Source organism: Euphorbia lathyris, chromosome 9 (assembly GCF_963576675.1).
Source record: "Euphorbia lathyris chromosome 9, ddEupLath1.1, whole genome shotgun sequence".
Taxonomy (NCBI): domain Eukaryota; kingdom Viridiplantae; phylum Streptophyta; class Magnoliopsida; order Malpighiales; family Euphorbiaceae; genus Euphorbia; species Euphorbia lathyris.
In genome coordinates this window covers 8,546,788-8,568,860 of record NC_088918.1, presented here as the reverse complement: position 1 = coordinate 8,568,860, position 22,073 = coordinate 8,546,788, and the positions used below count along the sequence as shown (strand labels likewise).

At 34.1% G+C, this 22,073-nt stretch overlaps 2 protein-coding genes across 2 annotated transcripts; one reads left to right on the top strand and one right to left on the bottom strand.

The window, feature by feature from the left end:
• Positions 1-1,116: 1,116 nt before the first annotated feature.
• On the top strand, positions 1,117-6,360 carry LOC136205889 (GEM-like protein 5). The gene is made up of 3 exons (XM_065996732.1): positions 1,117-1,574; positions 4,183-4,457; positions 6,038-6,360. The coding sequence occupies exons 1-3, from the start codon at positions 1,283-1,285 to the stop codon at positions 6,230-6,232; spliced, it is 762 nt and encodes a 253-aa protein (XP_065852804.1). The 5' UTR covers positions 1,117-1,282; the 3' UTR covers positions 6,233-6,360.
• A 4,761-nt stretch (positions 6,361-11,121) lies between these two features.
• LOC136205645 (uncharacterized) lies at positions 11,122-15,581 on the bottom strand. Its single transcript, XM_065996328.1, has 2 exons — positions 14,352-15,581; positions 11,122-12,872 (listed from the first exon to the last, which is right to left on the bottom strand). Exons 1-2 carry the CDS (start codon positions 15,392-15,394, stop codon positions 11,951-11,953), a joined length of 1,965 nt encoding a protein of 654 aa, XP_065852400.1. The 5' UTR covers positions 15,395-15,581; the 3' UTR covers positions 11,122-11,950.
• Positions 15,582-22,073: the final 6,492 nt, after the last annotated feature.

Genomic DNA, 22,073 nt, shown 5'->3' with positions numbered 1-22,073 from the left:
AGAAATAAAAAATATTGAAATATCAAATAAATACAAACAGTTGTTCACGAAAAGCTCAAAAAATCTATTGTTTCTGTAAAAAAAATTTAAATGTTGTTATTGTATAAACATAATCAAACGTCATATTTACTACGATTTGGAGTGAAACGATGCGCCTCTGAAAAGCTAAAACAAACCCCATTAAAATTGATTTTCGAATTAAATTGATTTACCACACCGACTTGAGTACTCTTTGTCCCAATTTCAGGTGAAAGTATACCTATTCACGGGTCCTGCTACCCGTCCAAGTCCGTCCAGATCTGTGTCCTCATGGACTGGGCTTGTACATGAAAGAGTTTATCTTTCGGCCGAGCCCAGTTCTGGCCCGCTAAAGCATGTCTTTTTTTTTAGACGGGTTTGAGATTTATAAAAATAGCACGGACCGGTCCAACCCGACCAACCTATCAACATTAATTAATAAATTTATATATTAATATTTATTTTTAAATTTAAATTTTTATTATTAAATATTCTACCAGAATTTGATTTTTGAGCCCAGCCTAGCTCGATTCGAAACTGCATAAATCAACAGCGGATTGGACTAGACTTGGGATAGATTATTTTTTAAACAAAAGCCCGAGTCAGACATCCAATTGCTTCAATTTGAATTATCCGAAAGATGTCTTATATATTCTATCAAATTCTATATTATATCAAAAAAAATGGACAATCAAACCCATTTCTCGATTCAATAGAAGCCCAAATCCCAAAGAGGTGAATAGAATAAGGTCCCAAATAACGAGAGATATATATGTAAAAAACGGATCTGATTACGCCCAATTCCCCTTTTCGATAAATGTCCTCAAGAGCCACTCAAAATTAGGATTTCGAGATGAAAGAATTCCGTTCTATCAACAAAACAAATATTTAGAAAAAAAATAGCCAATTTCCCGATGGGCCCGGCCCATCAACAGGCTATGTGAAAGGTCCACAAAATTGAACAACCGACCTGATCAGCTAACCTCAGCATTAAGCCACGTGGCCTTAGAACCGACATTAAGCTCAGAAATTTCAAACCAAATCCATTAAACTCATAATTAACATTAACTTAATCACAATTACTTAATCAATACCCACTTCTAGAAAGCTCCATATAGCTAAGCATATTAACAAATCAACAAAATCCCCTTTCTTCCACATACTTCCTCTCCTTCACCGCTAAGAAATCAAATCAAAACCGCGTCCAAATCCTCCATATAATCCACCACTAAATCCACCGGAAAATCAAGAAATCAACTCAATCATGGCAACTCCGTCAAAGGAAACTCCGATCAGTCATCAGCCGGAGGTGGAGGAGGCCAAGAAATGGGGTACTCATATCATGGGATCGCCGGCAGCTCCGACCGTCCATCCTGATAATCAGAAAGCTGCGTCGTGGAACGCCGATGAACGGCAAGAGATGTATCCGCAGCAGCCGTATCTGGTTTATTCTCCGGCGGAGAAGCCGAGTAATAATCCGTTTGAAGCTGTTGTTCATGCCTTCAATTCTTGGAGTAGGAAAGCTGAGGATATTGCTCGGAACGTCTGGCATAATCGTAAGTTTTTTTAACAGTAGTAATGGGAATTTTTTTAATTTTGCGAGGACTAATTGTGGTAAAAGTGAAATATAATATTCAAATTAACTAAATTATAAGTTAGTATGTGTTGAAATTTGAATTAAGGGTAAATTTGACGCTTTAAGTTGGTAGATAATTTCAGTTTAGCCCCAAGTTAGCTCTAGATATGATAAATTAGTCCAAAATTGACAAATTTTTAGTTGTATTTGGGTTAATTTGTTAAATGTTGTCCAATTTTAAGGGTAAGTTTGATATCTAAATTTTGATTTGGATTAAACTGAAAATGTCCGATAAATGCTGGATGCTTAATTTGTTGAAATTTCATCAATCAATTGGATTGTTACCATTCGAAGCATCGATCATTTGGCTTAAAAGTCTTTAATAATCTCTTCATGGTCCGGCCGGCTTGGGCCGGGCCATAATGGGCTTTTTAATAAAAACACATGCCCAAGCCCACATGTCCAAGCCCAGCCTGTAGTAAATATGCGTTGGGCTTTAGTCGGGCTGGACTGAATTAGAAAATCATAATTCCGGGCCTGATGCCCGTCCATACTTTGTTTTTCATAAATCTGAAACTTCATTTCCACTAATCAAAACTATTTTTACAGCACTTAGACAATGTTGTTTAAAAAATTAAATTTGAATAAGTTAATTGTTGCATTACCTTTATATTCATATATGTTCATACAAAATAACAGTATATAAAAATAAGTTGTGGGCCTGGCCGGGCTGATACGGTCTTTAAAAATGGATTCCAAACCCAACCCATTATTATATGGTATTTTCTAGGTAATTATAAATTTACATTGACCAAGCCTGTTCCATTGTCTACGGATTGGGCGGGCTGTCGGGTCTCTGCATAGGTCTATTTGTATATGGACATTTTTTTTTTTGGGTCAATTACATAAATGTACAAAATTACAACTAAATCATATCACCAAACTTAATTCTTAATATGTCATTATTCTCTATATATTATGATTTTACACCATAATTTAAAAATTCTAGACTCCAATTCATAAATCATAAACCTTAGAAAATATATTCTAGATTTCTAATTTATAAATTCTAGTCCTTAAAATATATTAAAAATACTGATTTTACTAGTTTGACATAATTCAAAATTATGACTTGATATAGTTGTAAATAGTTTCTAAAATATGAATTTCTGTGTAATTTTTCCTTTTTTTTTTGTATGTTACAAAATTAACAAACAAAAAAATTTGACTGATATTGTTACTTTTTTTTTATCATGTGTCATATTAGCTTCAATAACGTAGTACATTGACTTGTTGACTTTGTTTATGTGGCATATTTTTTTTTTATGATGTGTCATGTTGTCTTAATAGCGTGTTAAATAGTTTTAGTCAAATTCATTATTTGTCAACTTTGTAAAGTACGTGATTTTTTTTTGCAAGAAAAAGAAACACATTCCTCAAATCGATAAAAATGTTTTTTTTATATATTAATCTCTAACACAGTAACATACGCTTAACATACATTTGCATATATATATATATATAAAGGTCAATTTGCCTTCAACTCGGTTCATACAATCAATTTAGTATATGTTTGGTTCTCCTTATTGCAGTGTTTTTTTTTTTTTTTCTATTTTACTTCAACAATTAATTTATGTTTCGGTTAGCATTAAGAACCTGCAGCAGCAATTAATAGTTAAATTAATAGAAAAATTAGCTAATATTAACTAGTAATCTTAAATAATTAAGAATAAATAACAACAACAACAACAAAGCCTTAGTCCCGAAATGATTCGGGGTCGGCTAACATGAACCATCATATAAAACCGTGAAAGTCAAGTCGTGTCAGCGACACAGATTCGCTCCCTCCAATCCGTCCTATCCACTACCATATTTTCCTCAATTCCCAGTAAACTCATATCACTCTCGATCACCCTCCTCCAAGTTTGCTTAGGTCTTCCCCTACCCCTCACCACTACATCCCTTTGCCACTCTTCGGTTCTCCTAACCGGCGCATCAAGCGCTCTACGTCTCACATGGCCAAACCACCTTAGTCGGTTTACGATTTGATCGAGTCAGATGTTCATATTTGTTGTTGTTAGTAGCCAGTAGTAGTCAGATGTTCATATTTATTGTTGTTATTAGTACGTAACTGATAGTAGTTAGCTAATTTTCCTTCCAAAGTAGCTATCGACCGATGTTTCAACCCTAACCAAAGAAAAAGAAAATTCAAGAATTTTTTATCTGTTTTAGGGCTATACGGACTTGAATTCTAGACCTTACTCTTATATTCTATTATTCGTATCATTTTTATTATTTTACTACAAAAAAATATAAAGTTTTTAATTAAAACAACCGTTTTCTAGCAATTTTGTAAGTGTAAGGAAAACCGTTAAAATATTTCAACGACCAGTAACAGTAAACAATAACAGTTGAACGACACTCGGGTCCTTAGTTTGAAACATATATTACAATATGTATTAGTTGGTTCTTAAGTTCACATCTTAATATTTAGGAGTGTCAAAATGACTGTCAGCGTCGTACTTTAAGTTAATTGTTTCTGTAAATTGTATTGTCATATCAGAAATTGACCATTCATTATATGACAGTTAAAACAGGGCCATCAGTGTCGGAAGCAGCATGGGGAAAGATGAATTTGACGGCCAAAGCAATAACCGAAGGAGGCTTCGAGTCTTTGTTCAAGCAAATATTCCAAACTGAACCCAACGAGAATCTCAAAAAGACATTCGCATGTTATCTTTCGACATCCACTGGTCCAGTAGCCGGAACACTCTACCTATCAACTGCTCGGATCGCATTTTGCAGCGATCGGCCTCTCTCTTTCATGGCTCCGTCTGGCCAGGAGACTTGGTCCTACTACAAGGTTACTATTTATATCTTCAATTTTGATCTTTCTTAATATGTTTTGGGGATATTGATTTAGTGGTGTGGTGTGGTGTGGGGTCACGTATCCTCGGCTAAGACTGGCGGTTCGGTCGTGCTAGAGATTCTCTGCTCGAGCACGCCTATCTGACAAGCAAGGGAAATGCAATGCTTGTTAGACGGGTGTGCTTGCGACGAGAATCAATTAGTCCGCTATCTGATAGCAAGAGAAGAAAATCAATCAATTAGACCTATATTTCGTCCGTGCTAGAAATTCTCTGCCCGAGAATGCTTGTCTGATAGGTGCACTTGAGAAGAGAATCAATTAGTCCGATTGTCTGATAGGCCCGATCAATTAGTTCGTGTCTCTAATAGGCAAGAGAAGAAATCAATTAGTCCGCCACTTCGACAAATCGTTAACAAATTATCAAAATAATGGATAATGGATAACAAATTAGTTCGTCTATCAGATAAGCGGACTGAATTCCAATAAAGATTCACTTATAAGCCTGTCTGTCTATGTTGCACGGAAACGGAAATGTTATTTCTGATAAAAAAATATAGCTAGGAAACATTAAAATAAATGGAAAAGAAACTGAAACGGAAAGGATACAGAACCCGTAAGAGTTCCATGCGTGCAACATAACCGCCTGTCAACTGAAGAGTTTCTCTTTACGAGGCAAACGTGCTTACTAGGACGCTTATTTGATATTAGAAATAATTTGAGACCTACACTAAAATAAATAAATAAAAGATAAAGACCAAATTTAGCCCTAACGCTTTAAAAGGAAGTGCAAATTTAGCTTTTAACATATAAAATTGTGCAAATTTAACCCTAACGTTTTCAAGCAAAATTGATTTTAGCCATACGTTATCAAAAATAAAAAATGGATAACATGAGGCTAAAATTGATCTTGCTTGAAAATATTAGGGTTAAAGGTTAAATTTGTAGAATTTCATACGTGAAGGTTAAATTTGTCATTCCTTAAAACATTAGGATTACATTTAACCCTTATCCTAATAGAAAATTATATTTTTATATATTATTGTATAGATTGTGTGGTGTACAAAACCGAAACACTGGTTTTCTACACCAATTTTGTACGCGAAGAACTCGGTAATCGAAATACCAGGTTGAGGTTCAGTTGTTGTAAACATCTGACACTAGTGTCTCAAAATAGTAGCGTTCACCTGGACTTTAAATGACTAAATTGGTCATCCACGTTAGATCCAGGCTCATTAGATGTACATCTTAGGATGCTTTGGATATCCATCGTAGGATTATAATGAGTCTAGATCTAATGGTGAATCATTCAGGGTTCAGGTAAACGCTGCCAGTCTCAAAAACTGGTATCTCATGTCAGATATCAAACGTGTTAGATGTTGACACATGTCATTTGAACTGAGTAATACAATCACCGAATTCTTTGCTTGTTCTAGTAACATCCGACACCAGTGTTTGAAAAACTGGTATCGGATCAACGTGTTAGATGTTGACACGTGTCATTGAACCGAGTAATACAATCACCGAATTCTTTGCTTTTGAAACGAGTGTTCTAACTAATATATGTTTTTGGGCAGGTGATGATACCATTGGGGAAAATAGGGCAGGTGAATCCAGTGATTATGAAAGAAAATCCACCAGAAAAGTACATACAAATTACAACAATTGATGGTCATGATTTCTGGTTTATGGGTTTTGTTAATTTTGAAAAAGCATCTCATCATCTTTTAGATGCTGTGTCCAATTTTAGGAAAACTGTAACTTCTGTTTAATTTGTATTTTTGGTAGAGATTATTACAGCATTTGCTTGTTTGGATTATGTTTGTGAATTTATGTTTTTAATTTTGTTTTTATTGTAAATAGTTTATGAATGTATAAGATATTTTGATTTGAATATTTATATTTATGTCCTGTTATATATATCATATGATTATTCTTTTATATAAATCCTTTTAACAAATTAGTTTTTCTCTAAATATAAGTTATTTTTAAATCTTATCTCTTCATCGACGGTTATGCTTTTCTTCTCTAAATATAAGTCATTTTTAAATCTCATCTCCCCATAGTCTCGACGGTTCTGCTTTTCTGCCAACGATTCTGCTTTTCTGCCAAAAGAGCTCGTATAGTTCTTAGAATACACCTAATTGCAGGTCTAGTTTTTAAACCTTGCTAATTGCTTACGAACCAGGAGGAAGGATTTGAATGATTGAATTGAGTATTGAATGGAAGCGGTTTAGGTACCAGAAACTTAACTAACGTAATGGGTTCTGTACCGGTTGAGGAGTAGGACCCGGCCGCGAGGATGAAAGCGTAGTACTTTCTATATGTCAATAGGAGAGGTAATTAAAAGACATTCAAAAATGGATTGCTACCTATGCCTAGATCCCGGATAACTGGAAATTTTAATGATAAGACCTTTTCAATTGTAGCCAATATCTTATTACAAATAATCCGACAACTTCGGGGGAAAAGGAGGCATTTACTTATTACAGAAATGGTGTGGTTTGATTTTTTTTTATCGCTTCAAGTCTTAAGAGAAAGACACATTAGTCGGTATAGAAAGATTTGAAAGAACTCCACTCTACGCTTTTTGAAGGTGAAGTTTCTAAGTTTATAAAGAAAACAATTCCTTATGTGGTATCCCCAATTAATGCAGCCTCAGATGCTTCAATTGTCAATTCGAGTATTGAATGAAAGGTTACACCAAGGTCTATGAGGTTCTGTATTGCAGGTTAACCCTACCACACTAGTACCTATAGAAGCACTACGCCTAGGAACCAACAACATCAAAACTTTGTTAGAAATTATCTCCTTTTTTCTTTTTGGGATCGGAACTAGTCACTTCAACAGTCTTCGATGGTTATATGGGTATCCAAAGTACGAACGGGATGGAAGATTGAGGACAAAGAAATTGTTGGAGTTAACTTAATATTTTTATCTAGTATATATCAGCATGCTTGATGTTAAGAAAAGATCTTTTGCAGGAAGGTTGGCTAGATATTTCTTGTAAAAACACTAGCCCCGCTCAGTTCATAATGAGAATATTTTACTCCTTTTTTATTCTATAGTATTATTTTCATTATGCACATAAGGGAGGAGCCGTATGAGAAGAAAATCTCACGTACGGTTCTGGAACAAAGATTCTTTGAATTGAATGACGACCGTAACGAATGTCTGCTCAATCCGAAGGAAATTATGCAGAAGCTTTACAGAATTATTATGAAGCTATGCGGCTAGAAATTGATCCCTTTTATCGAAGTTATATACTATATAATATAGGCCTTATTCACACAAGTAACGGAAAACACACAAAAACTTTGGAATGAAACCCTTTCTTACCACAAGCGTTAAATAATATAGTCGTGATCTGTCATTACGTGCTACTATCTCCACTATAGAAAGAAAAAAAGAACAAAATTAATTAGAAATAGGCTTTCTACATATGTATCGTCCAAAATAACGATTTTTATCAACTGTAGCAAAGAAAGTAACTTCATAGAAGTCAAATTCCCATACTCAATTTTTCTCTCACGAGAATTCACTTCAACTATTCATATTAAATATAAAAAAACAAAAAAAAAATTAGAATTGAAGGGAAATATCTAAATACATGTCTTATTCTTTTCAATAATCCATATTTGTAGCAATAAAATACTATTTTTCCGTCCCCCAAGCAATCAATGGTTGATTACAAATAGGGTAAATTACATCCATGGTAACTAAACTTTATCCATTTTAACATTATGCCCACTGAACTTCAATCCTTAACGATATGGCCACTAAACTTTACACTTTTTAACACCAGTTGCCACTCAACTCTAACTAACTCCTCAAAATGACCGTTAACGACTTCAAAATGAAAATATTCAAGAATTAAAGTTGTTCAGAACGACATCTACCATGAAACTGCATTTTTTATTTTCCAAAATCACATTTTTTGGAGCTTTCTCTCTCTAAAAATCATTTTCTCTCTCCTAACCAAACAACACCTAAATGATCTCAAAACGAAAATTTTCATGAATTAAAGTTCTTTAGAATATCATTAACTCTTTGAATTTTTTATTTTGAGGTCCTCAACGATCGTTTTGACGCGTTGAGTGGCCACCAATGTTAAAAAATGTAAAGTTTAGTGGTCATACCATTAAGAATTGAAGTCCAGTGGCCACAATGTTAAATGAGTAAAGTTCAGTGGCTATGAGTGTAATTTACCCATTACAAATATCTAGAATCAATATTCTCGCGAAATTACTCTCTATAAACTATAAAGGACCTGAAATACCTTGCTTACGTATCATTGGAAAGTGCATTAAAATAAATACAGCAGTAAGAAGGGGTAATACAAAAGTGTGTAAACTATAAAAACGAGTCAAAGTAGATTGTCCTACACTAGCACTTCCCCGTAATAACTGTACCAAAGGCGATCCTATAACAGGAATAGCTTCCGGCACGCATGTTACAATTTTGACTGCCCAATAACCAATTTGGTCCCAAGGTAAGGAATGACCAGTTTTTAGGTAGGTACGTAACTCAACGAGATATTTCCTAACTTGTCCGATTTCTAATGAATCAAGATAACCATTCGTTCCGGTATAAATAGTCATTATCTGTTCCTCCACGGTGAGAGGCGCAGATTGGGATTGTTTGAGCAACTCACATACAACAGGGCATTCGTGCAGAACCCTTTCTTTCTATGTCTTGTCATTCTTCATGTGTAGCTCCTTCTGTGCATCTGATCTTTTCTGTCATCGAAATCGAAGAGGGACATCTAGTTAGCTTTCAATTGGCATTGGCATACTTACTTCTCCGCTTTTCGGCCTAACGACGGCTACCTTTTTCGATTGCTTTCATCCCTTGTGGCGAACTAGACTGAAAATTTCTTATATAAAGAGGAGTTGTGTCTTTCTTCAAAAGAGTCAGATAGTGGATCGAGAAACCTCCGCCCAGTAGAGCCTAGCCCGTTCCTCAATCAGGGATATAAGAGATAAAAAAATTTTAATTAACTAAATTAATTTTATTAATTTAATTTTATATTAATTGTATTTATTAATTTATGTGAAATATCTTATTTATATAAAGAAATGAATGGAGTAATTTATAGTCTATTTACAGTGTTAAATAGGCTATCTCGGTAAACCATGTTATTTTTGTTAGAAATTGATATTGTTAAAAAGCTTGGTAAATCATACAATTTTTCCATCATGTGTTCTTTAGTAGAACCAGTTAATTTTATAAAAAAATTATCGATTATTTATAATTATATTAATAATACATTAAATAATTTTTATAAATTGACAATTTATATATGATAGATTTAGTTGATAAAAAAATTGTGATTAATTTATATATGATAAACTTAGTTATTATTTTAATAGGTTTTTGTACTAGTAATATATTAAGAGGTTTATTTATTCTATTTTCTCCTTTTATTTACTTGAGTTGATACCCAAACGGATTCCAAATGTATGTTTGGAAGATCTAAAGTGAGAATTAAATAATAGTCAATTCAATTTTCAAAAATTCAATAATATACAGCTAAAATTGATATTGTTTTGAAACATTAGCGTTAAATTTATTCAATTTGGTATATTATAGCTAAATATGCACTTTCCTAAGAACAAAACAATAGGGTTAAATTTAGATTTTATCTCATTAAAAAACTATAAGCTTCTTAAATTTACACATACATTCTTATAATTTTAAAATTATATCAAAAATACCCTTATATTTTTTAGGGTAATTAATTTATTAGTCTCTATATTTTAACAAAAACACATTGTTTAGTCCCTATATTTTCAAAAATACACGGTAAGGTCCCTAATTTTTTTCTCGATGAACTGTTTAGTCACTGCCGTTAGACTCTCATGAAGATTCTGTTAATCAATTTGGATTTGAGTCCAAATCTATTTAAAATAAAAAAATATAATATCTTAACTACCTTTTACCACAAAATCAAATATATAAGACCATTATCTTCATTGTTTCTCATCTTTGCGTTCTTTTTTTCCTTTATTTTCCTTTCCTTTAGACTCTACTGCATCTGAAATCAACTTTTAATGTTCTTGATTTTCTTCTTAATCGTTCAAATTCGTAAACATTGGGTATGTGTTCTTTTTCTTGTTCTCCATACAAATAGCTTCTTCTTTTAAAATGGGTTTCTTCTTCTGAAATTCGAAGGTAAATAGTAAATGGTAATCTAGTCATTTCCGAATTCATAAACGGTAAAAATTCTAACAAGCAGACGGAAGGATTAAACAGTTCACCAAGAAAAAGGTTAGGGACCTTAATGTGTGTTTGAAAACACAAGAACTAAACAATATGTTTTGTCAAAATATAGAAACTAATAAATTAATTACTCTATTTTTTTTTATTGTTTACATGTTTCTCTATTTCCATTTCCTATATTTCTATGAACTTTGATTTTTCGTATCCGGTTTGGTCCAAAAACCGAACCAAACCGAAATGGACCAAACCTAATAATATGTATTTTTAAGTACCAAACCAAACCAAATTATAATTCAGTTAGATCTGGACCGAACCAAATTATTTCGATCCAGTCCGGTTCGGTTCATGTTTGGACCGAACAGAATATTAGACATCTGTTACTATTCTAATTAATCTAGACATGAAATTAAAAGCTTTAAGCATAAAGAAAGAAAATCAATTGGAAAATTTTATGATCAACTATTTCACCAATTCAGTGCACATTGAGGCTGGGTGACAATTAAGTTCATTCTCAGTCTCCCAATACATAAAACTAAAAATTATATATTATATTTTGGTTCGGTTTTGTTCGGTTTTAAACCGAACCAAAGACCAAACTATCTTAAAAATTAGGACCAAATCAAACCAAAATACAATCCGGTCCGGTTTCGTCCGGTTTTTTCAGTCCGGTTTTTTCAGGTCTTTGGGTTTTCGGTTCGGTTCTGCTCACCCCTAAGTATCCGTATCTGATTTCGTTTGAGTGCATATGTTCAAGACTCAACAGTACATTGTTGCTGCTATAATTCAACAGGACATCTCATTGGAAACATCTTCTTGAAGAATTGAACTAACTAAAGTGTGAACTATATATGTAAACAACAACAACAAAGCCTTAGTCCCGAAATGATTCGGGATCGGCTAACATGAACCATCATATGAAACCGTGCAATCAAGTCGTGTCAGCGACACAAATTCTCTCCCTCCACTCTGTCCTGTCCACTACCATATTCTCTTCAATCCCTAATAAACTCATATCACTTTCGATCACCCTCCTCCAAGTTTGCTTAGATCTAAACCCCTACCCCTCACCACTACATCCCTTTGCCACTCTTCAGTCCTCCTAACCGGCGCATCAAGCGCTCTTCGTCTTACATGGCCAAACCACCTCAGTCGGTTTTCCCTCATTTTATTCTCAATAGATGTAACCCCTACTTTTGTCCTAATTATTTCATTACTCACCCTATCCTTTCTCTCCTTTCTCGTATATATGTACTAAGAAGAATATTAAATCAGTCAATAAGAGCAAGGTTTTGATACTCTTCCCCAGCAATTGCAGCTTTCATAACAGAAACCGGATCAATTTCGCCATTTCCATCCACGAAAAGCTTCATCAAATTCTTCGAAAATCCACTCACCAATGCGACCCCTTTGTCCGCTGCAGACACCGGTGTAGCTCTTGAATCTCTCACATTCCAAAACACAACTTCCGGGATGGCATTTCCGTATCCTTTCTCTCTGAATTTCCTCACCATAACTTGATAATCAGTTTCATCATGTCTGGAAGACGCCTTATCGAATTCCATATCGCTAAACACAAACACCCTCTTGATCATTTCATCCTCTTTCAGTTTCCCTTTTACTGCTACTTCAAGGATCAGATCAAACACCTTTTGCAAACCCGCGTTCTTCCCCCATTCCATCGTTCTCGCGAATGCGGTTTTCTGGATAAGGGTTTTGCCTTGAACCTTCTGAAGGGTTGGATTTTGGCTGAAAGTTATGAGCTTTCCCTTCCATGGTTCCTCGCTCAGTTCGGAAACGAATACCCCCAATGTTAAAGCGACTTCCATTGGCGTGCCGTTCATGGATTTTGACACATCACAAATTGCCAAAGAGTTCTTCAACTTCCTCCCTTGCTTGAGAAGATCATTCATCTGCAATTCAGCAACTTGTCCGCCATCGTCATCGTTCATAGACTTGATTGTATCAACGGGAAGCATTGCTCCTCCGGGAGCTGTTTTTGCTTCCTTCAAGTATTTCGAGAAACGCTTTTCATCATGTTTGAAGAACTTATCTTTGTACAATTTCATGGCAGCCGAAGGAACCCGATTGTATGGAATTTCACCCCATCTTTTCTGACCAATGTACACCTCCGGCAGCTCTAGAACCTTGCGGAGAGGCACCAAAACCTCCTTTCTCAACCGATCGCGAACCCTGTTAAATAGAAGTTATGAGTTATCATGTCATAATCGTATTACAAAATTTACATATCCTACATGATCACGTATGATAGAGATAAATTACAAAATCCGCCCTATATGATTATCAGGAGAGAATGTTAACATAACGTTTTGTAGATGTAGCAATTTCTGACTCCATTAACAGAAAATCCAACAGAAATTGGATATCTGGAGTCTGAAATTGCTGTATCTAAGAGTTGCTGTAAAAGATTAATAGAAAATAGACTTCGTTTCTGAAACGTACAGTCTAAATTTGTTCTCCTAGGCTAATTTCGCACTTACATAGAAAGCCAATTATCTCTGTAAATCACATTTTCTGACTCCATTAACAGAAAATCCAACAGAAATTGGATATCTGGAGTCTAAAATTACTGTATCTAAGAGTTTCCATAAAAGATTAACAGAAAATAGACTTCGTTTCTGAAATGTACAGTCTAAATTTGTTCTCCTAGACTAATTTCGCACTTACATAGAAAGCCAATTATCTATGTAAATCATATTTTCTGACTCCATTAACGGCAAATCCAACAGAAATTGGATATCTAGAGTCTGAAATTGCTCTATCTATGAGTTTCCACAAAAGATTAACAGAAAATAGACTTCAATTCTGAAATGTATAGTCTAAATTTGTTCTCCTAGACTAATTTAGCACTTTGTGCAGAGCAAATTATCTCTATAGATCATATTTTCTAACTCCATTGACAGCAATTTCCGACAGAAATTGGATAACTGGAGTCTGAAATTGCTCAATCTACCAGCTTCCATACAAGATTAACAGAAAATAGACTTCGATTCTGAAATGTACAGTCTAACTTTGTTCTCCTAGGCTAATTTGGCACTTACATAGAAAGCCAATTATCTCTGTAAATCATATTTTCTGACTCCAAATCCAACAGAAATTGGATATCTAGAGTCTGAAATTGCTCCATCTAAGAGTTTCGATAAAAGATTAACAGAAAATAGACCTCGTTTATGAAATGCACAGTCTAAATTTGTTCTCCCAGACTAATTTCGCACTTACATAGAAACCCAATTATCTCAGTAAATCATATTTTCTGACTCCATTGACAGCAAATCCAACAGAAATTGGATATCTAGAGTCTGAAATTGCTCTATCTATGAGTTTCCACAAAAGATTAACAGAAAATAGACTTCCATTCTAAAATGTATAGTCTAAATTTGTTCTCCTAGACTAATTTAGCACTTTGTGCAAAGCCAATTATCTCTGTAGATCATATTTTCTAACTCCATTGACAGCAATTTCTGACAGAAACTGGATTTGTGGAGCCTGAAATTGCTCTATCTACTAGTTTCCACAAAAGATTAACAGAAAATAGACTTCGATTCCAAAATGTGCAGTCTAAATTTGTTCTCCTAGACTAATTTGGCACTTGGTGCAAAGTGGATTATCTCTGTAAATCATATTTTCGGATCAGAAATTTGATATGGTTACCTGTAAGCATAGTGTGCTTCTTCCACACCTTCATATTCCGGGTAAGATTCTCTAGAAAAAACCTTCCTCGCAATACTCTCACACAGCAATAACGATCGATCAAACGATGAATCAATAGAAGGACACCATTTAGCTGCAAGGCTAATCTCTGTGATCCGATCGGACTTCAGATGCTCCATATCTACTTTCAGGCAATCGGAGAAGAAATCTGAAACCCTCTCGTATAGAAATCGAAAATCAGGATCCCTACTATACCTCTCGTACACTTTCTTCGCCATGGCTACCTTCTTCTCATTCCTCGCAAAACTCGCTGATTCTTTCTCAAACTTGTTCCTCTCCATAGCATTCGAGATTCTGATTTCTCTAGTAGATTCAGGCTTTCTGTTTCGTCTTGATTTCTTAGATGACCTTTTCGGGCGTCGAAATGGACCTCTAAACGTTGTCGTTTCATTGTTTCCCCGGTTTCTCCCTTTTCTACCGCCACTGTTTTTCTTCTTCTTCCACTCGGCTTTCTGATTCTTCCTCACATCAGATCCCTCTAAAATCCGGTACAGAATCTCCGGCAAGTCTTTTAAGTAACCGAAATTCGCCATGGATGGAATATTACAAGCTAGGGTTTTCGGGTGTAACTGATGGAGCCAAAGCGCAGCAGTATAAAACCCCTCTTTATCAGATTTACCAGTTCCTCGAACGCCTCTTAGATTGCAAATTAGCTTGAGCGTCATCAATGGATCGTGATTCCAGGATTCATTGAGCCTCCGTTTGATTGATTGAGATCTGGAATCGGGTACAACATGAAAGAAGAAATCAAGGCAAGGATTACCAGATGAAGTGTAAGTTGCTGAACCTTTCTCGGTGGAACCAATTGGAGGAGGATCTATCTGTGGAGGCAATTCGGTTAAATTGAAATTGGATACCATTAGATTCATGAATGGATCATTAATGGCTTCTGTGCCGTCGAATGTTTGAAACTTCCGTCGTTTTGGAAGCAGGGTTGGGTTGTGTAGCTCTGGAGGTCCGAGAAGAGATGATTTTGGTGCCATTTTCGGTGAATTTGGATCTGATCAGTAAGCTTTTCAGTTAGGGTTTTGGAATTGAAGAACGAAGAAGAAGCTTGAAATATGAATTTGTTCAATTTTTGTGGGTATTCATAAGAAAGATCTGCTTGATGATCAAGCTATTTACGCCTTCCCCAAGTTTCTCCATTGACTAATTGAATTGCTTTTCATATTTGAAAAAATGGCGCACGAAAAATATTACTCAAGTCGGCTGTTCGCACAAATTAAGAAAATACCAATTTTTTAAAAATTGGAACTTTCAACAAAAAAAAAAAAATCCAATTAGGTGAGTGATCAATTATTGGATATACACATAAACCTCGATAAATGAATGTTGGATAAAGTAATAACTTTATTTATATAATAAATTCTTTCGATCCCGATTTGGGCTAATGGACTAAAATAATAACCTCGCTAAATGCATCAAGTAATAAAAATATTTAATTCCTTACCGGGCCAATGAAAATATAAATTAATAATTATTGAATTACATACAAATATATATATATATATATATGTAGACCAAAACTTTTCAATCAATCAACTAGAAATCATTTCTTCTAGAAAAATGCATCTATAGTTGATTGTTTTTTCTTTTCACCTAAACCAAAATGAACAACATCATTAACTTTTTGTAGTGCAAACACAACTTCTGGTATATTTTGCTCATATTGTAGCAAGTAGTTGTTTAAGGTGACCATTGTTTGAAAGACCTCTTTTGACGATACATTTGCGACAACGCAACTATCATCTGGCTCTTTCCATCACCATTGTTCATTATTGACTGGATAAATTATTTATAAAATAATAAATATTGATTTATCAATAAATGAATAATTTATTCATTTATCGATAAATAAATAATCTCGCTTAATGAATATTTTTTTTCGGTCCCAAGAATATGCATTTATCGAGGTTTTACTGTATTATCAAAACTGTTAACTCCGTCTTTTAACCTTTTGCATGAAAATGAACAAAATTCTGTGGATTGGTATGAATTTGTAACAAATGCAACTTTTTCCGTCAGTATAACTTTTTTCGGAATATTTATAGCGTCCTCTTTCTATAAGCCTACTTATTTACCTTTACAAAATTTTAATTTCTTCAATTCATCTACTAAAAAAGGCTTGAAGAAAATTCTTTCGGACAAAATAATAAATGTGATATATAATTGGTCCTATAATCGAGGTTACATAGATTCTTTTTATTAGACCTGGGCATGGGCTGGGCCGGGTCGGACCTGTCGGGCTTTTAATAAAGCCTGGCGAGCCCAAGCCCAACTCAGCCCGTAAGAAATTTAGTCGGGCTCGGGCTCGGGTTGGGCTCGGGCCTAAGATATGAATCTCAAACCCACCCATCCAAACCCATCTATATATTAAAAAAAAATACAATTAAAATATATTATAATTTATTACAACTAAAAATACAATTAAAGTATATTATAAATTTATAATTTATTAATTAAAAAAATAGATTACAATTTATCAAACTTTAAGTTTGCTGTAACAGCAGCAAACTTTAAGTAAAGCTAATTTATATTTATAAAATTATATTATAATTTTAATTTATATTATATATATATATATATAAGATATCGGGCCGGGCTGGGCCGACCTGATGTAAAATTCGTTAAGCCCAAACCAGCCCAGTTTTTGACGGGCTTATACGGATTTGGACCGGGCCGGGCCTGGCAGCATTTTCATGTGTCTAAGCCCGGTTAAATGGGCCTAGGCCTGGGCGGGCCGGATGGGCTCACCGGCCCATGCCCAGGTCTACTTTTTATGCAATATTTTTTATTAGGGGTATAAAAAAATTAGCTCAATTCAAAAACGAATAATTGATGGAATTATCAATGGAGTCGGTGTTACCAGTTTCTTTGTAGGAGAAAGCATAAAATATGGAGGAAGCGGTCGCATTTCTTCTTATCTTTTATTGTATGTATTTTATGCAGTAATTTTTTTAGTAATTTCCTATTATTTTTCTTTTCGAATTGAAATTAATGTGAATTAATTTTTAATTTATATATAAATATATATTTATATATCGAAATGGACGATTCCAGCGTTTAGAATCAAAAAGAATAGTTACAAGAGGTTTTTGAACCTATAACAGATATTTTTTTTCTATCAATATTTCTACTCTAATAATAATACATTCTTCTACTATCTTATCCCAATATATTCTTTTATTCGAATCAAATATATTTCTATTTTCTATTTCTATAATTTTATATAATATCTTTTTTCTATTTATAGTTATAGAATATATTTCTATCTATTTAGAATATATTTTATTGTATTTTTTATAATAATCTATTTTTTAGGATATATTCTAAATAGAATATATACTTTTTTTTTTTCTCAAGGAAGAATATATACTATTCTAGTTATAGTATTTCTAATATATATTATTAGAATATAGAGTATGCTTTAGAATATATAATATTAGTATGTTTTTTTATCTAGTTATTTATAGAGTTAGAAAGTTTAGTTATAGACAGCTGAACATTTGTTTATTATATTAGAATCTAAATATAATGAATAATTGAATAATGAGAAATTGGCTCTTAAATCACTAAATTTTTTATTTTCCATAAATCAATCGTAAAAATTTGATTCGAAATCAATAAAAGTAAGTGGACCTAACCTATTGCATCAAGACTATATCTACTATTCTGATATTTAAATTTGATATAGATGAAGTTGAATGCAATAACCTCATAAATAATATATGTATAAATGGTTAAAATATATATATATATATATATATATATATATATAAAATTTATAATTTAATTTAAATTATAAAATTTATTAAAAATTAAATTATATTTTAGGTATAATTAAAATTGAAATACTAAATAAATTTTGTTTAAATTTCACAAATATGGTCTTTTTGTTCCTTGCGTAAGAGAGTCTCTTTATTTCAGAGTGAGAGGTGTTGTAGCGGCGGTCGGCAGTAGTTATTCGTATTGATCGTCTCAGAAACCTCGCTAACCTGGAAATTGTACGTCGTGTCCCAGCAAACGATGTATCTTACGACTGAAGCTGTTCATAAGGTTCGTTAAGCAGAGTGATCGGGAAATAAGGATGGAGTTGCGAAAAGAAGGGATGGAGAAGAACTTCGCTAACCTAGAGTTGTCGGCAGATGAAGGGGATTCTTTCAATTTTATAGAATCAGCTCAGGCAAGCAGTATGAAGGGCAATGGGCTATCAATGGTTGGTAAGTTTTTCACCGACCGCCTTGGTAACTTTCTAGCTATGAAAAGCTGATTTGTGGAGACCGAGAAGAGGAGTGGCTATATCTGAGGTTATTACAAACCTTTATATTTTTTAGTTTTTCCACGTGGTGGATAAAGACAGCGTCCTTGCTGAGGTGTCGTGGTCTTTCGACAACAACATGATGCTCCTACTAGAGTGGAAACCTAAGAATTACCAGAGGAGATAGAGATGGATCACGTGGACATTTGGGTGCAGATACACGACCTACCGGTCGAATGTATGTCGGAAGGAATAGGAAAGCAAATTGGTGATCTTATCAGAAAATTTCTAGAATACAGTGTTAATAATAATTTGAGGATACATAGACAATACATGAGAATAAGATTATTAATGGATGTCAGGTACCGCTAAAAAGATGTAAGAAGGTAAAACATTGTTTCGGTTACCTGCGCAGGAGGTCAAGAAAATACCAATGTTTTAAAAATCGACTAAAATTTGAATTGGATCGACAATTGGATCAGTGATTAATTGGTTGAACCGAATGGCCTCATATACAAATATATGTATAAATTTTATAATTTAATTCAAATTATAAAATTTACTAAGACTTAAATTTTATTTTATGTACATTTTAAATTTAAATACTATGTAAACTTTGTTTAAATTTCACAAATATATTCTCTTGGTTCCCTGCGTGAGAGTGTCTCTCTATTTCAGAGTGAAAGGTGTTGTAGCGGCGGTCGGTGGTAGTTGTTCATATTGATGCAAAGTCCATTGACGGATAGATAAACAGTGATTCGAAATAATATAAAGGCCGCCTGCTAGTGACCTATCATAATCCCCCGTTGAGAACTTAACAATGTAGTAATCATTCTCCACATCAATGATAGTAATCGTCTCTTCTTAGCCCAAAGGGTACGAATACATTACAATAAATATCGGTGACCTATATTCTTTCCAAGGACTTTCACAATCAAGGCATAACGCCACTAACTCCAGAACATATGCTTTTCTTCTACAGATAATCTGATAACCAGGCAAGTTGGGTCCTCATCCTCTTTAATATCTGATTCATCATACAACTCTTCAAAACAAACAAACAGTATTTCAAGGACTATTTCCATGGCTTCTTCTTCACCAAACTGTCCCAAGAGGCAGGTTCCGATTGAAGGGAGCCCGAGTTCTCATTTAGTAAACCATCAAACCCTTTTGATTTCTTCTTACAGCGGTCCGGCGAAGCCTCATCGAAAGGATTGGGATTGGTGTAAGTAATGTTGTTGCGGCGGCTTAGCATTAGGTCTATTTTTAATTAAGATGGTTTAGAACAATATCAATTATATAATAACTTTATTTAATTAATTTTTTTAAGTGATGAAGAGTTACAATTATTAATTAATTTTTTTAAGTGATGAAGAGTTACAATTATCAAACTCGTTTTGATTTAAATTTCATTTTATGTACATTTTAAATTTAAATACTATGTAAACTTTATTTAAATTTCACAAATATATTCTCTTTGTTCCCTGCGTGAGAGTTTCTCTCTGTTTCAGAGTGAAAGGTGTTGTAGCGGCGGTCGGTGGTAGTTGTTCATATTGATGCAGAGTCCATTGACGGATAGATAAACAGTGATTCGAAACAATATAAAGGCTGCCTGCTAGTGACCTATCATAATCCCCCGTTGGAGAACTTAACAATGTAGTAATCATTCTCCACATCAATGATAGTAATCGTCCCTTCTTAGCCCAAAGGGTACGAATACATTACAATAAATATCGGTGACCTATATTCTTTCCAAGGACTTTCACAATCAAGGCATAACGCCACTAACTCCAGAACATATGCTTTTCTTCTATAGATAATCTGACAACTGGGCAAGTTGGGTCATCATCCTCTTTAATATCTGATTCATCATACAACTCTTCAAAACAAGCAAACAGTATTTCAAGAACTATTTCCATGGTTTCTTCCTCACCAGACTGTCCCAAGAAGCAGGTTCCGATTGAAGGGAGCTCGAGTTCTCATCTAGTAAACCATCAAACCCTTTTGATTTCTTCTTACAGCGGTCCGGAGAAGCCTCATCGAAAGGATTGGGATTGGTGTAAGTAATGTTGTTGCAACGGCTTAACATTAGGTCTATTTTTAATTAAGATGGCTTAGAACAATATCAATTATATAATAACTTTATTTAATTAATTTTTTTAAGTGATGAAGAGTTACAATTATCAAACTCGTTTTGATTAAAAAAAACACTGAAAATATTTATTTTAAATAACTTAATTCAATAATTGTTTTCAATTTCCTTGAAGTCATTTCAATAAGGGTTAATTACAAAAAAAACTACCATGTGGTTTCACCGATTTGCGATGTGGTACCTGTGGTATTTTTTGTTACAAATAGGTACTCGTGGTTGACACCGTTACCAAAATCGCGGAAACGACAGATTTTCCGTCAGGGGCGATGACGTGGCCGAGGGTATTTGCGCCATTAAGTAAAATTGACGATATAAAAGACCAAAAATCGAAATTAAAATCCCTAAATTCATTAAATCCCCAAATTCATTCGAAACCTAATTCCCGATTCCAGCAAATCCCCAAAATCCTTAAACCTAAATCGTTAATCGCAGCTATAATTCTTCAATTTCGTTCGCAGGAAGAAAAATCGACCCTCAGAAGTTGCAGGAAAACAAGGTAATTTGCCATCGCCATCGCCATGAGCTCATCGTCTTCTTCGTCGAGTTTAAACACACGAAACACGTACTGGAATGGAGTTCACTGTTTTTGCGGGCATAGAGCTCGGAGAAGAACGGCTTGGTCTTTGATTAACATGGGTCGGAGGTACATAGGTTGTTCTAGATACCCCAATGAAGATGCTTGTCGTTTTTTCGACTGGATTGATCCACATGTATGTGCTAGAGGAAGAGACGTTATGAAAGAGATGAAACTGACAATCAACAAGTTCGAGGATGAAATCAAGCAATACCATGGTCATGAGGTTGAACTGCAAAATGAAATTAGTAAATTAGCAGAGAAGAATAGGGAGTTGGAGGAGCTTAATGCTTGCAAAAATGCAGAAATCATCTACTTGCAAGGCATGTTAGACCAGTACAAGAACACAAAATACCATTTCTCAAAGGCTTGGGTAGTAGTTGTGATCTTGTGTTTCGTTGCTTTCTTGTGGTTTAGTTTCACAAATGTTAGGGAAAAAGATGAGCTAGCCAAGATTGGCATCATGCCTTGATGTAACTGTTGATTGAATGAATGAAAATGGGTTTTTTTTGTTCATTGTGTGCTAATTGTCACTTGCTTTTTCGATCATTTTTGGTTTAAATTGCTAATTCAATTGTTGTTTCAATACGATAAACCAGAGATGTAATTGTTGTTTCAATATCGTTTTGAGTTAATTTTCACTCATAAGTTTGTGGTAATTGTGAAGTAGTTTATGTA